The 13,199-nt window shown below is 40.1% G+C and overlaps 1 protein-coding gene across 2 annotated transcripts in view; it reads right to left on the bottom strand.

Annotated features, from left to right (window-relative positions):
* Nucleotides 1-13,199, bottom strand: part of LOC117428339 (dual specificity mitogen-activated protein kinase kinase 5) — a 71,686-nt gene that overhangs the window by 29,017 nt on the left and 29,470 nt on the right. Inside the window, exons 15-17 of one of the 2 annotated variants that reach the window (XM_058995460.1) lie at nt 11,826-11,876; nt 10,838-10,909; nt 2,850-2,879 (exon numbers count right to left, since the gene is read on the bottom strand). In XM_058995460.1, coding sequence (XP_058851443.1) covers nt 2,850-2,879; nt 10,838-10,909; nt 11,826-11,876 — 153 coding nt within the window. The remainder of the gene's footprint in view (nt 1-2,849; nt 2,880-10,837; nt 10,910-11,825; nt 11,877-13,199) is intronic. The other variant, XM_058995461.1, reaches the window with a different exon arrangement.

Raw genomic sequence — 13,199 nt, 5'->3', positions numbered from 1 at the left:
ATACAGATCAGAGGATGTGCTTAAATCTTATTTTAAATGGGATTTACGCTGTAATGGCCAGTGGAATCTTTTAAAAAAAAAAAAAAAAAAAAAAAAAAGATTTAAATATATATGTATTTAAACATGTAACCAAAACAAATAGATGGTAATAATAATTTTAAAAAAATGTAAAAGACAAAGCCAACAATTAATCACATGGCAGTCCGCTGGCGGCTGTATAAACATCAGATCAAGTCTGGTGTCTTCAAGGATTTATAGAGCGAACCGTAAAAAAAAACTCCATTAACTCCTGACAAAGAATGCAAATTAATCACAACATGGGGTGAAATGAAATTAAAGACTCTTTTCTAATCAATGACAAGGCAGGATGAAAATGTTAGCAACTTTCTTTCTTCTTTTTTTTTTTTTTTTTTTTACTCTCTTCCGTTATTTGCTAAAATTCCAGCGGTGTATCTGTGTTAAAAGCCCAGCCCCTAAATGGAAGGTGTGAGTACAGATGCACCTATGGTGATTGTTTGCCCCCCTCCACTTCCCGCTACCCAAAGCTATCTGCTTACAAGTCTACAGATTCCAGAAACCCACTAATCATCCGAATCTCAGGTGCATCCAATTTGTTATTCGCGCTCGCCCATGCCAGCAGAAAGCCTGCCGCAGACAGATGCACCAGGAACCTTAAATGACAGGCTTGGCCTCTGGAAGTACGATCACTACAGCAAAATCTAGTACAGCCTCCAGGTGAAATGTCTGGAGCTCCATATGGAGCGGGGAAAATTAACAACAAGATGAAAATCACTACGGCAGCGGGGAGTCTGAATTTCTTCTTCAAAATGAAATTTAAAAATGAAGAAAGAGAAGTAATAAATTAATGGGGTGTGAAAACATTCAAAGCTTTACAATACCAGGGGCACTATTTGCACAGAAAGTTCTTTTTTTTTTTTTTATTCTTTTTTACTTCGGGTCATTTTGGCATAATTTATTAACCAAAGCATGGCTTAAGTATGCTAGAGAACAGAATATCTCTGTATATTATAAATATACATTCATTTTCCAACCGTCTGAATGCACTTGCTGTAGATTACCCTCTTACAAATATCTGTATGAAAATAATTCTTTTTTTTTTGTCACAAAAAAAACAAAAAAAAAGTTTGTAAATACATTTCTCTGTTCAATTTAACAGATGTATTTTTTTTTATAACTTGTATGTATAGTATAAAATCGACAAGCGTTCTTAATTCACAATCCTGAAGCCTGCAGAAGATTCATTACAATCGTCTAACTTATTTTGACTCTCCCAAAATTACATAGAACCACTGATGTTGTTATTTTCAACATACCGCACTTCAGATTCCAAGTACTGAAACACACTTTCCTACCTCTGTGGTTTACTTGTACATTTTTAATTCCATTATCCCAATACCCAAGATCCAATAGGGACCAAACCAAGGAAAAAAAAACTCACTACAGGTTACCTATAACTGAGTCAGTGAAGCCATGCCTGTAACATTTAATATATCTTATTGTCATGCAATTTAATGTCCAGACGCCACGCACATGTGCATGTATTTAAGAGCTCACGATGGGGATGCAGTAACAGCCACTTGGTCCCTTTCACTGCTGATACCACAGAGTCGGAGTCACGAGAATAAATGAAACAGAACTGTAACGCAGAGCAGAGAGCCGAGTTTCATCTGATTATTCAATAACCATGTTTGTGTCACAGCCGCATAATATAACCGTGCATACATTAGTATGTGTAATACAATTTGGATTTGCATAATAATAGCAAGTTAATAGATGCTTAAAGAGCCTCAGACCAACAACACTTTGAAATCAGACAAGCCCCTAGGCTGGTCTGCTTATACAGACCAGGGGCATTAGGGAATACCCAGGAAGGTTTAAACCATTTCAACACTAAAAAAATCCCAGTTGTTTAAGACTTTTAAATGATTTCCTTGGTGCTTTTGATTCTCACAGACATAATCACTTGAGAGCTCCAGAGAAACACTATCAATGGTGTGTTCAAATCGCACGCCATGTACTGTGTTTATTTGCTGACACAGAAAAGAGGCTTTTAGTAGGTCAGGTTATTCAGTTTAAATTGTAATATAGCAGCCAAGCACTTCAAGAATAGTCTGAGAGTATATGCGCTGTATATTCCTGATGACATCAGGACCTCTGTTGATGTTAACAGCGAGCTTTGGTGTGTTAGCACTCTCCGCTTCATACAAAGCAAGTACTAAAAAGCTTATTCTAACAAAACAGGTGATTTAGCTGCAGGGGAACACATTCTGAAGAAACGATTTTAAAAATTATATCAGTACACTTTTTTTTTTTATCTAATAAGCAGGACCAGTGTTTACTACAAACTCACAAAATATACATAAATATTCAAATAATCAGTTTTTGTAATTTAGAGCTTAAATTTGCAAACCCGTCATATTTGTTTGTAATATTTTTTTCCACCGTTTGGTTCTAATTTGTTTCCATTTCCAGAAAAGAAAAAAACCCGTTCCGTGTGATACTGTAAGATTTCATTGAGAGATTTGTGGAATGGATATTGTAACTATAGCAATATAACCCATATAGTAGGAGTGATAGATAGTCCACCCTAAGAGCACTGATGTATCCATTTTAAGCTGCTTCACACTTGAATTGGGAGGGGAAAAAAAATGATAAAGATGTAAATGAAGTAATAAAAATGGTTCAAACCGCTGCAAGTGATGCTGAATTTCAATTGAAAATCCTGGCTTTATTTGTATGTGGCTCCTACATTCACTATTGCTCCCCTGCACCTTCATACATAAGGATGAATGTCATGGTGGCAAAAAGACCGTAATGAAGAACCTTACCTGAGGATATGGAAACCTCCCCAGAGCGAGCTGCAGAGGGAGAGAATGTTTGTGTCATTAGAGATCTGCATGAGGAGCACATTCCAGGACAAAGACAGAGCCGGAGGAGCAGCGCTACATTCCACTGCAAGTCAAACAGGGAGGTTAACCCCTCTGCAACAGCCTTCAACTGGACTTAACAGCACTGTGCCTGGAGACATCCCATTTCAACTGGACTTACCAGCACTGTGCCTGGAGACATCCCAGTTCAACTGGACTTACCAGCACTGTGCCTGGAGACATCCCAGTTCAACTGGACTTACCAGCACTGTGCCTGGAGACATCCCAGTTCAACTGGACTTACCAGCACTGTGCCTGGAGACATCCCAGTTCAACTGGACTTACCAGCAATGTGCCTGGAGACGCCCCAGTTCAACTGGACTTACCAGCACTGTGCCTGGAGACATCCCAGTTCAACTGGACTTACCAGCACTGTGCCTGGAGACATCCCAGTTCAACTGGACTCTTAACCCCATTTGGAAACAGTTGAGATATTTAATGAATTAATTAAAGTTGTGAAACTCAGGGCCCAATAATACTGTGGCAGCTGGCTTCACAGACCCCCATTAGCTCTAATCTTGGACTCCCTAATCTTACCTTATACAAGGTAGCCCAAGATGAGTGCTTTGAAATCAGCTGTAAAAGTGATCATTTTTAATGTTGTAGGAAAGACATCAGAGAATGAACTCCTTTATATATTACCCCAGCACAGGCACAGCAGCAAACATCTCTGTACTGTGAAAAACAAACGCTCACAAGCATCAGTGAAACATTCGCTTTCCATTGTACAATAACGTATGCTGATTACCAAAGTACTAAGAATTAGTAAGAGGCAGCACTATTGCCCTTAATTTTACACCCTTAATTTCACAGGCATACTGTTGTTGTTATAATGCCTGCTGCTACATTACAATAATAGCCATTTCCTCCATAGATTTAGCTAAAGCTATTGCAAACTAGGAAGCTTAAAGAGAATGGTCTAATCTTGCACAAAAAAGCCTGCAGTTATCCCACTGTACTAAATGTGTTTCACATCTAATGAAGCTTTAATGTCCTTTCTAATTCCTCTTGTTTCTGTACCACCAGGGGTCATTCAAGGCAATTTCTACCCATAAGGGTTGTTTGGGTAAAACTCAAGAAGTACAGTTCAGCTTCAGATTATACATGAAAATTAATAATACCTGAATCAATGGCGTTGAAGCTACAGGGCCAATTTAAGGCTGAAATAAAGGTTTTAATTGACACATGTATACACCTGGATTTTTTTTTTTTTAAATGATCTGTTAAAATACGTTTACTTAAACACAAGCTAGCTCTGAAGTGGCTTCCTCAGACAGCAATAACATGCTCTTGCTGTTGAATATTTCCAGTTAGTGCAGCTGATTGATATACAGTGGAAGGGTCTAGCTCTGTATCACATTGCCATTATTCTTTGTCTGACAGGTGCAGCGCACGCCAGCAAAGCATGTTGGAACATATGGCAAAACCAAACTGTTTATAATGGGCATGAAGGACACAACTCCAGCCTGCTCCCTGCAGCACTGCATCATCTTACACACACGTACGGACCTTTAAATAATTACAAAAACAGGCCTGTATTCAAATCCGCTATCCCTAGAACTGCTGCCAACACCCAGCAATGAAGGCATGCAGCCAAAAGTTTAGCATCACCTAGAATTTTAGGATTGAGACAGAATTAAAAAAAAAAAAAAAAAAAATTATATGGACATAATTGAGATATTTTATTTTACATCATGTAAATCAAAGAAACTACAAAATGATATTGCAAAAGTCTCACCGGAAGCCATAATAGTAGTACAGTATTTCACATCAGATTCTATGGAAAACTACAACGTGGGATGTAATTCAATATGTTAATGTAACATTATTCAGCAGGTTTCACTCAACTTTAGGAAGCAACATGAGTTAATTCTATAGGGTGATGCAGAACCTTTGTCCAGAGCTGAACATTCACTAGCCTTCCTCACTATTCACGGCACAATAACAACTCCAATGTAAAACCAAAAAACATTTAAAAAGCACAGTTCTTCTAATCTTCTCCTTGTGCTATACATTTTTAAAAATTATCCCTATTTGCTCTATTAGCACTGCAGTAATTGTAGCATCTTTAGGCTTCATGCCAGCTATCACAACTCAACTGATCTGCCACTAATAAAAATAAGTGAGAAGTATCTGGCGAGTATCATTTCAAACTGGGGACTTTAGCACTTAGGTTCCTTGATGGCATATGTATGGCAAGTTTTTTGAAGAGTTATTGATATTGCTAAGAGGCATATAATGAGAAGCTAGTACATTTTTACGGTAGTGAGCAACAGGTGTGAGGGAGTATTCTGTAAAAAAACATCTGGCAAAAAACAACATTATAATAAAGCTGATGGGCATCTTCAACTTGTAAATCACTGCAGTGCTAATTCTCGTTATGCGTTATTAGTCAGATCAGAAATCATTGGGCACAATTAGGCAGACTGAGATGCACACTGAATGAACACGCTGCCGCAAGGCACTGGCTTTCCACGGCTCTGGATATGAGAGCCAAACAAACCAAACACAAACGCTTGATTTACTGGAAAAAGGAAACCACATATTTATTTTCATTTACATGTGCAGGGTGCATCTATTTTTAAAGTTTCAATGGGTTCTCAAGGTAAACTATGTAAGCCAATCGCCTTTAACTTTGTAGTAAGAATGCTGGTCACTGCTGAAGAATCAAATCAAAACGAAAGCGGCCTCTAACCATCACCGTGCAATCGAGGCATTTTAATAGACTGCACTATGGCACTGCTATGGCTGTAGTTCTGACCACAGCATTAGCTCACATACTGTATCAACTAATAGTTTCCACCAGCGTTTTGCATAGATTTCGGTACAATATGGATCACTATGGATATTACAATCTGATAGAGGATTTTCGAATGTTGTTTTCTGTATCATCCCTCCCCTTAAAAATCTTTCAATTCAATATTCATAGCAGCGACGGCAACTCTGATCGCTTGATGTAATATTTCCAGTCAAGAGCCTCAGATATTTCTTTTTTTTTTTCTATTTATCCTCAATCAATTCCGCAATCTTCTTGCCGTGTTGCAAAATATATCTAGAGGAAGCAACAGCTATTTGCAAACATGAAAACAAAGCGCTCGGGAGGTTAAACTGACAGCAAAAAGGCCGTGGCCTCTTCAAGTGCCGGGAGCACGGAGCCCGCTGGTGCGGCGGTGAGGGCGGCAGATCCTCCATTAAACAGGGAGGATTTACTAGAGCAGGACAAGAAGCATTACAAATGAATTAAATCTGCAGTCGATAGTTCACAGCTGCACTCCACACCGTCTGGAGCTTAAGAGCAAAGCCTTGAAAGGGGCTCAGAGCTGACCAAGCTTCAGTTTTTAATGCATAACAGCCATTAGCTGAGAACTTGTGGAGTTTTTGACCCCCTGCGGAAAGGGCAGCGTGCTGAAGTGACATATTAGTTCAAATCTGTAATCGCAGAGCAGAGGCAGGGCAGGTCTGATGTAATATTCTCCGATCATCTCGCAGAGACCTGGGCACATTTGTCTTTTCACGACACTTTCTGTTAACTTAATGAAGTAATAAGTAACTTCCCCATACGGGGTCTGTTAGATTCATTACCGTTATGTAACTGACACCTACATAGCGCAAATGGGAAAGGTGGAAGGACTTGTTTTGTCCTTCTTAAATCTCAACATGCTAACTATTTTGCTGTTCATCTGTGTGGATCCTGTTTGTATCTAGATGCGTCCCCTACCATCTTGTATTGTATCCAGCAAGCTTTTGGCATTGGGCTGCCCAGTTTCAATGCCCTGGTGATTCAGCATGAAATCCCCAGGAAGAATCCTCCTATGCTTTTCAAAGTATTAGTCAGAGCAATGTAATGGCTTCACTAGTTCTTGATATACCTGCTGCTTCAGTATTGACTTTGTCTGAACACTAACACCCCGAGTTCCTGTCATGACTCTTTCTGTGTCACAACAACACAGGTGGACAGCCTGGTGTTACTGCAGTTACTGCACATGGAAACTGAAGGAAGGAGTCCAAAGGAACACTTTATTACAGCTCCAGTCACTATAGGTATAGGATAAATCATGCCGGAATATTACTACGGCAAACTGGAGCACATGTGAGTCCGAGCCAGGGAAGCAAGTGACCATAAAATACACTAATTACTGGGAGTGATGGTCACGGAGTGATTGATAGTCCTCTGCAAGGCAACTTCCCTGTTTTTGGCTCCTCTGCCTCATCCTGAGAGTGGCAATTATGAAGACATCACCCTCCCCTTAGGGTGTGCTACCTTTAGCCCTGCTTATTCCAATGCCACCATCACAGCACTCTACAATTAATGACTGGACACATGCACTCCCTCTGTCTCGCCATCTATCTCTCGATCTCTCTATCTGCGCAAGTACAACACCACGGGCTGAGCAGCCCTGATTAAGAGGAGTGCAAGGTCTACACTCAATATCTGATGGGGTTTCAAATGTATTTATTTTATTTGTTTTTCGCTTAAAGAGCATTAGCTGTAATGCCGCTGCAATAATTTATGGACTTTTAGAGTTTAGATTTGCAACAAAGGGTATCCACACTCAGGATTTGTTCAGCAAAATATATGTAACTTTTAAATCATCAGTGTTTCGGTGCTATGCGCCTTCATCTGGTTTTACAAAACAGGACTTCTACCAGCACCATTTTGATAACCTAATCAAATATATCTACCAAGTTCTTATATATTTTACATTTTTAAACAATTGCTGCTATTGACTACTGAAAGGGATATACAAAGTCAGGATATAAGATATTACTATTCTATCCATAAGTTGCTGTGGATAAACTAAATCTCAGTATACAAAAGCAGAGGAAACCTCTAATTTCAATACCCTTGAGGTCACGTGGGCAAGCGAACCTAGGGGACACAGTTGTGACCCTAAAGCATCAGCAAGGGCCACCAGACCCCATTGTGACATGGCTCGATTATTAAAAGTTATTTTTCAAAGAGGACGGCTGCAGGTTGGGGCTCAATATTCTTTAGTGAAGACAGCGGAGGGTTTCAGTAGTGTCTGGAAAACTGTGTGTGTGTTTCATTTTGGCATCTGCAAGCTATTCAAAGCTTGCAGTTATCAAAAAGCAAAGTCTAAGACACTCATCTGAAGGGCCTGCAGTAGGCCTCATCTTCCATTTGTTAAAAGCAATTAAAGATGAGGCATAAAAGCCATCCACTCAGAAATGTAACAGGCATAACTCCCGTGGATGTAATCTGTTAGTGTCCTCTTTGATGGCATTAAGTAAAATAGAGAGACTCCCTGCTCCGCAGTGGAAGCAAGGGCTGCTTTGATAACACTGACCTTGCCTCAGTGGTGTGCTTTGTATCTTCCTCACATATCTCACATATTTCTAAAGCCACTGTCCTTGCCTTTTCTGCTTACCACATCACTCAAACAGCTGCGATCGCGCTGAAGAGGAGACAGTGACATGCCAATTAACAAAACTCAGAAATCCTTGAAGTGTTTAAAATGAGGTCTTTAGAAGCTGGATTTTAATATCAGTATTTTCTTTAACACGCAACAACCGTTCTTGGTTTAAGAAAATAAAAGGTTTATAATCGTAACAGAACAGCGATGGTCTAAGGCATTATAAGCTTTCAAATATATTTCAAAGAGGAAGCCTGTGACTCAACCGGTCTCAGAGATATGGGGCTTGCACTGCTGTATACTGCAGAATTTCTCAACATGTTCAAACCCAAATGGAAAGGTGCTTCCAGTTAGTGTAATTCGTCCCTAGTCCCCTATTACCTGTACAGTTACCACTCCACTCAAGAGCCGTCTTTAAATTGTGAGGCAGCTGACAAGACTAATGTGGGCAGCAGCAGCTGGAGGGTACGTGGCTGCCAAACTGTGTTCCACCCCAGGCTATGATCAAAGATCTCTACAACACCCCCTTCTTCAGACTGCGCTTGCAGGAAAGGAGTGTGGCTTCTTCAAACAGGAACATGAGTATTATTGTTTTTCAGCCTCTCTGAATTGAAAGAAAACCAATGGTGAGCTGCTTCTCTCTGTTTCACAGCCAAGACAAACAGCTTATATCAAAAACTATCCTTTAAAATCAGCTAAACAGCGCTGGAACGAAGTATTGTCGCTCTTCCAACTCTGTATATTGGTGGCTACCTTCAGGGGTGATTGAGGACCCACAGGAATACAGATCCAGTGAAACAGAGCTTTAGAACTCTTAGGGTGCTGTTACCAAGATCCCCTTCTGTCTACATCAACTCCTGGGCCATTCCATAAAGACGTAATGGACATTGAATAATCAGCAATGTGAGACTAATGATAAGACCAAGATTTCTGGGTAGTAGGACTGATCCATCACCACACAAAGCTTGAGCTTGCAACTAGTCTGACATCGATGAATTCAGTCTAACAAAAGCAGTTTCATGGTACCGCCAAGGTCATCTCGACAAACCTTTTCTGGCCATTTTTTCACAGCCGATTAGAGGGGCTTTCATCGATACAGTACAACAGCCAAGAGCGTCAGCAACGAAAGCAACAGCACCTCCTGCATCGGACAGTAGTTAACGTTGATGGTTTTAGTTTCTAATAAACCCACAGCACAGAGAACATCCCTGCACCCTCAATTACCTGCTTAGGTAATTAATAGTTTCAGCGAGCTATTTTTAACATGAGTAAGTGATGGAAGAGAGGGCTTGCTTTGGGGGCACAAACAAGTGCAACGTTACACTGAAATTGCAATGGCTTCCTGAGCATGATGGAAACATTGCTGAAGGTGAACTTCTGGTTCTTTCCAGCCCAGAAATTGTAATTAATCTGAAAGTCTGTCTGAGAAACTGTAATTATAACTGGGAATTACAATCAGCTCGTTAACATACGCTGAGTATGTACTGCACAGAAAATACTCAAGTACTTTACATTGCTTTCTTACCGTTTATTGAGCTTGTCGGAAATTGGAAGTGAAGCCGTAAAAGGTAAGCTAAACAATTAAATGTAATATTTATTTTGGATAGCAGACATGCACACATTTATTTATTTATTCACCTAAATTAAAATCTTACTGCAATACGACGTATTTCGTATTATAGTACCAGGCTATACCAAGTTTACTTGATGTAGTGAGTAGGTTCTGCAGTGATCATAGCTACTGTATCTGCATTGTGAAACTATAACCATCGACATGTGTCAATCCATCACCTTCCACTGCCTTCAAAACACAACATTTAAAGTGATACGAATGAAAAACAAAAAGTCACAGAAAACAACAACTAGGCCAATAAAACTATAAACAGGGGGGTCAAATATTTTCAGACTCATTTGTCAACTAGTTATGGCACACAGTCGTTTTGGTGTGTTTGCTACCCATGGTGATCATGTTAAAGTAATTCACTGCAGCAAAATCCTTAATACATTAGATACATGGGGATGACAGATGTCAACACAAAAGCCATTTAAGGTGGTATTGCTTGGTTGGAGTTGAAGCCTGTGCTGGTACTGCAATTCATTTTTTGGGGGGGAGGGGTGTCCACAAAAGAAAGAGAACGAAGCAGCACACACATCAAAACAATATCTAAACAAGCATTGTTATGTTTAAAGTTGTTTCTTTATTATAAAGCTGAGAGAACCATCGAAATATGACACGTAGTAGTCAGAATGCAGTCTAAATAAGAAGCAACAACTACCATTCCAATTAGAACCCAACAATGCCACCTTAAACCCCCTCTGTGTCGACACCTGGCCTCGCTGTCCTCAGGAAGGCCAGACTTTAATTTAAGTGGTCTTGGTTTTTCATCTCAGACCCAGGTACTGTATTTGATGCCCTGCTTATAATTGAGTTTTTCTACTAATGGGTTTTCCTCATTTTTCCCCAGAGGCTATTTCTAAGGAACACCTCTCAATAAAGCCTCTTTGTATAATTACCTCCATAAATGAAATTCCTAAACTCCACATATCCGAATGGATTCCATACTGTTCACCTGATATTCGCTCAGGCTGCAAAAAAAATAAAAAAAATAAATAAATTTAAAACAATTACTATATATTCACACACATACCTCCCGATAACTACAGTAGATTGAAACAAACTTGCTTACATTGATTCATGATTCAATAGGAACACAGACATTTCCCAATAAATAAACAGACTCTGCACCCCTGCTCCTAATACAGATACAGGACGGCATTCCTGTTCTTCTTCGTAAAAAGCACTAGCATGAGAAGAGGCGGACGATGCTTTCAGACGGTTCTAAGCTCATACTTTCAAACAGTCAAAACACAAAAGCAATTATAAGAGAATTGGAATATGAAAAAAAAAAAACTGATTAATTTCACAGATTAATTTCACAGTTTAATTTCTACAATTCAATCTGCAATATTCAAACCTCTGCAATCACGTCTCATGCACCACATTTAAAAAGGGCTTATGAAATCTTTCTCTTTCATCCGCTGTTCCAATTCCTCCAAAGAACCTGCATCAGGCTCTAGCCCGGCAGAGTGCTCGCTTCATCAGTAGAAACAAAAACCCATCAATGGTGCAGCCTTTGTGATCTTCATGAAAGAGGAACCCCAGACCTATTGTTTGACTTGGTTTAAATCGCTATACTTTCAATGAAAGAGCGGAGGGATCTACTCAGTGTATCAGAAGGAGAAAAGTCATTTCTCTAATGTACACATGGGAAAGGAAAATACAATCGGATTTGGTGCATTTAAAAAAAAAAAAGTAATTCAATTTAATAAAGAAGCGCCAGCAGAGAGGACTGGATAAAGTGTGCTGTGTGTGATGTACAAAGCTGCTGTTTGATCTTTCGTTATGAACAACCACACCAGCAGCAAGCTATTCAATTTGAATGGATACATACAACACACTCTGTTCAATCAAGGTTTCAGGGATGTTTCCGTCACTACTTACCGCCATATATGCATTTGTTCCAACGTAAGTTTTCGCTATGGAATTGACTAACTGTAAAAGCAAAAAAAATAAATACAGTCAGTGAATCAATACATCCTTCATGTAGAAATGATTGCTAGACTTGCAGTTTTATTTTCCTCTGTGCTCTGAGCAATGATTTTCTATACATTTTTAATACACTTCTTCCTAAATTTGCATTTTTTTTTTTTCCGCCTCTATTCCTCTGGCGGGCTTCGTCTGACAAAGAGGCCTGGGACTCGCAGGGTCTCAGCTCGTCTATTACTGTGATCAGCTGACCTGGGTGTCCCCTCGGAGGACAGGACAATACTATTCTGTTTGACTTTGACCTGAGTGAGGGGGCCACCCTTTACACACAGTACAGCAGCTCCCCAGCAGCATAGAATGGACTGGACTGAACATGGCACAGACATGCTGAGACTCCAGCCAATGCAATGGCATGGTAATTGAGATTTTGATACGCTGTCAGGGTGATGGAGACTTTTTTTTATTTTATTAAAGAAACTAAAAGGCTATATAACTTAACACAGTCATATGAGAGGTGCTCATCCGGTTCCTAACAGCTGGTTGATCTCAGAACTTCCTTCTCTCAAAGGTCGTAAAGTTTACTGCATTCAAATCTATAAATGTATAACTAGCTGCACTTTAAACCACTGCAACTGGAGATTTTTTTAAAAATATATTTTTAAAACTTGCTTGAGGAGCGAAGCTTAACACCACAATAACAACAAAGTCAATCGCAGCGGGATCACGAGGGGGTCTGTTTTTGAAAAGACGTCCCACGGCAGGAGAGAACGCAGCGATGGCCCATATATTTAAATAAACGCAGCAGCAAGCGAATACACTGTGGGGACAACAGTGCTTGACAACATCGAATACGCTGCTGACCTTCCATTTCGGAGAGCAGAGGCGCCTGCAATTCAAACGGGTCACTGTCGGAGGGGGTCTCAGGAGGGCGCCCGAAATGGAAATTAATTAAAATGTGTGTCGCACGTCGTCAATGCCCGCCGCTATTGTTGCCCTCCGCATTCATTTTTATCGCAGGCCTGTTGGACTCCCTCAGCACGGATCCCTCCATGCCCTGCCTATTGTCTCGCTGAGATCGCTTTCATATCAAAGCCGCATATCAATGAAGTGCACTATTTGTGAGTGGTAATTACAATATCAGCAATTTTTTTTCCCTGTCATTAAACAATGAACAATCATATTCTGAAGAAGAAAAGTAACTCGGAGAATAGAGATGAATAGGAGCCATCCCTGAGAGGGTCTCGCTGCTTCTGACTCTCTGCCAGGCTGTTAGCATGAAGACACGGAGACAAGGCAGTGGTACACAACCCCCATCCCCCCCCCCCCCCA

This window comes from Acipenser ruthenus, chromosome 21 (assembly GCF_902713425.1).
Source record: "Acipenser ruthenus chromosome 21, fAciRut3.2 maternal haplotype, whole genome shotgun sequence".
In the NCBI taxonomy this organism is placed as follows: Eukaryota; Metazoa; Chordata; class Actinopteri; order Acipenseriformes; family Acipenseridae; genus Acipenser; species Acipenser ruthenus.
The sequence above is the reverse complement of the archived record's forward strand: the minus strand, read 5'-3'. Positions and strand labels throughout refer to the sequence as shown.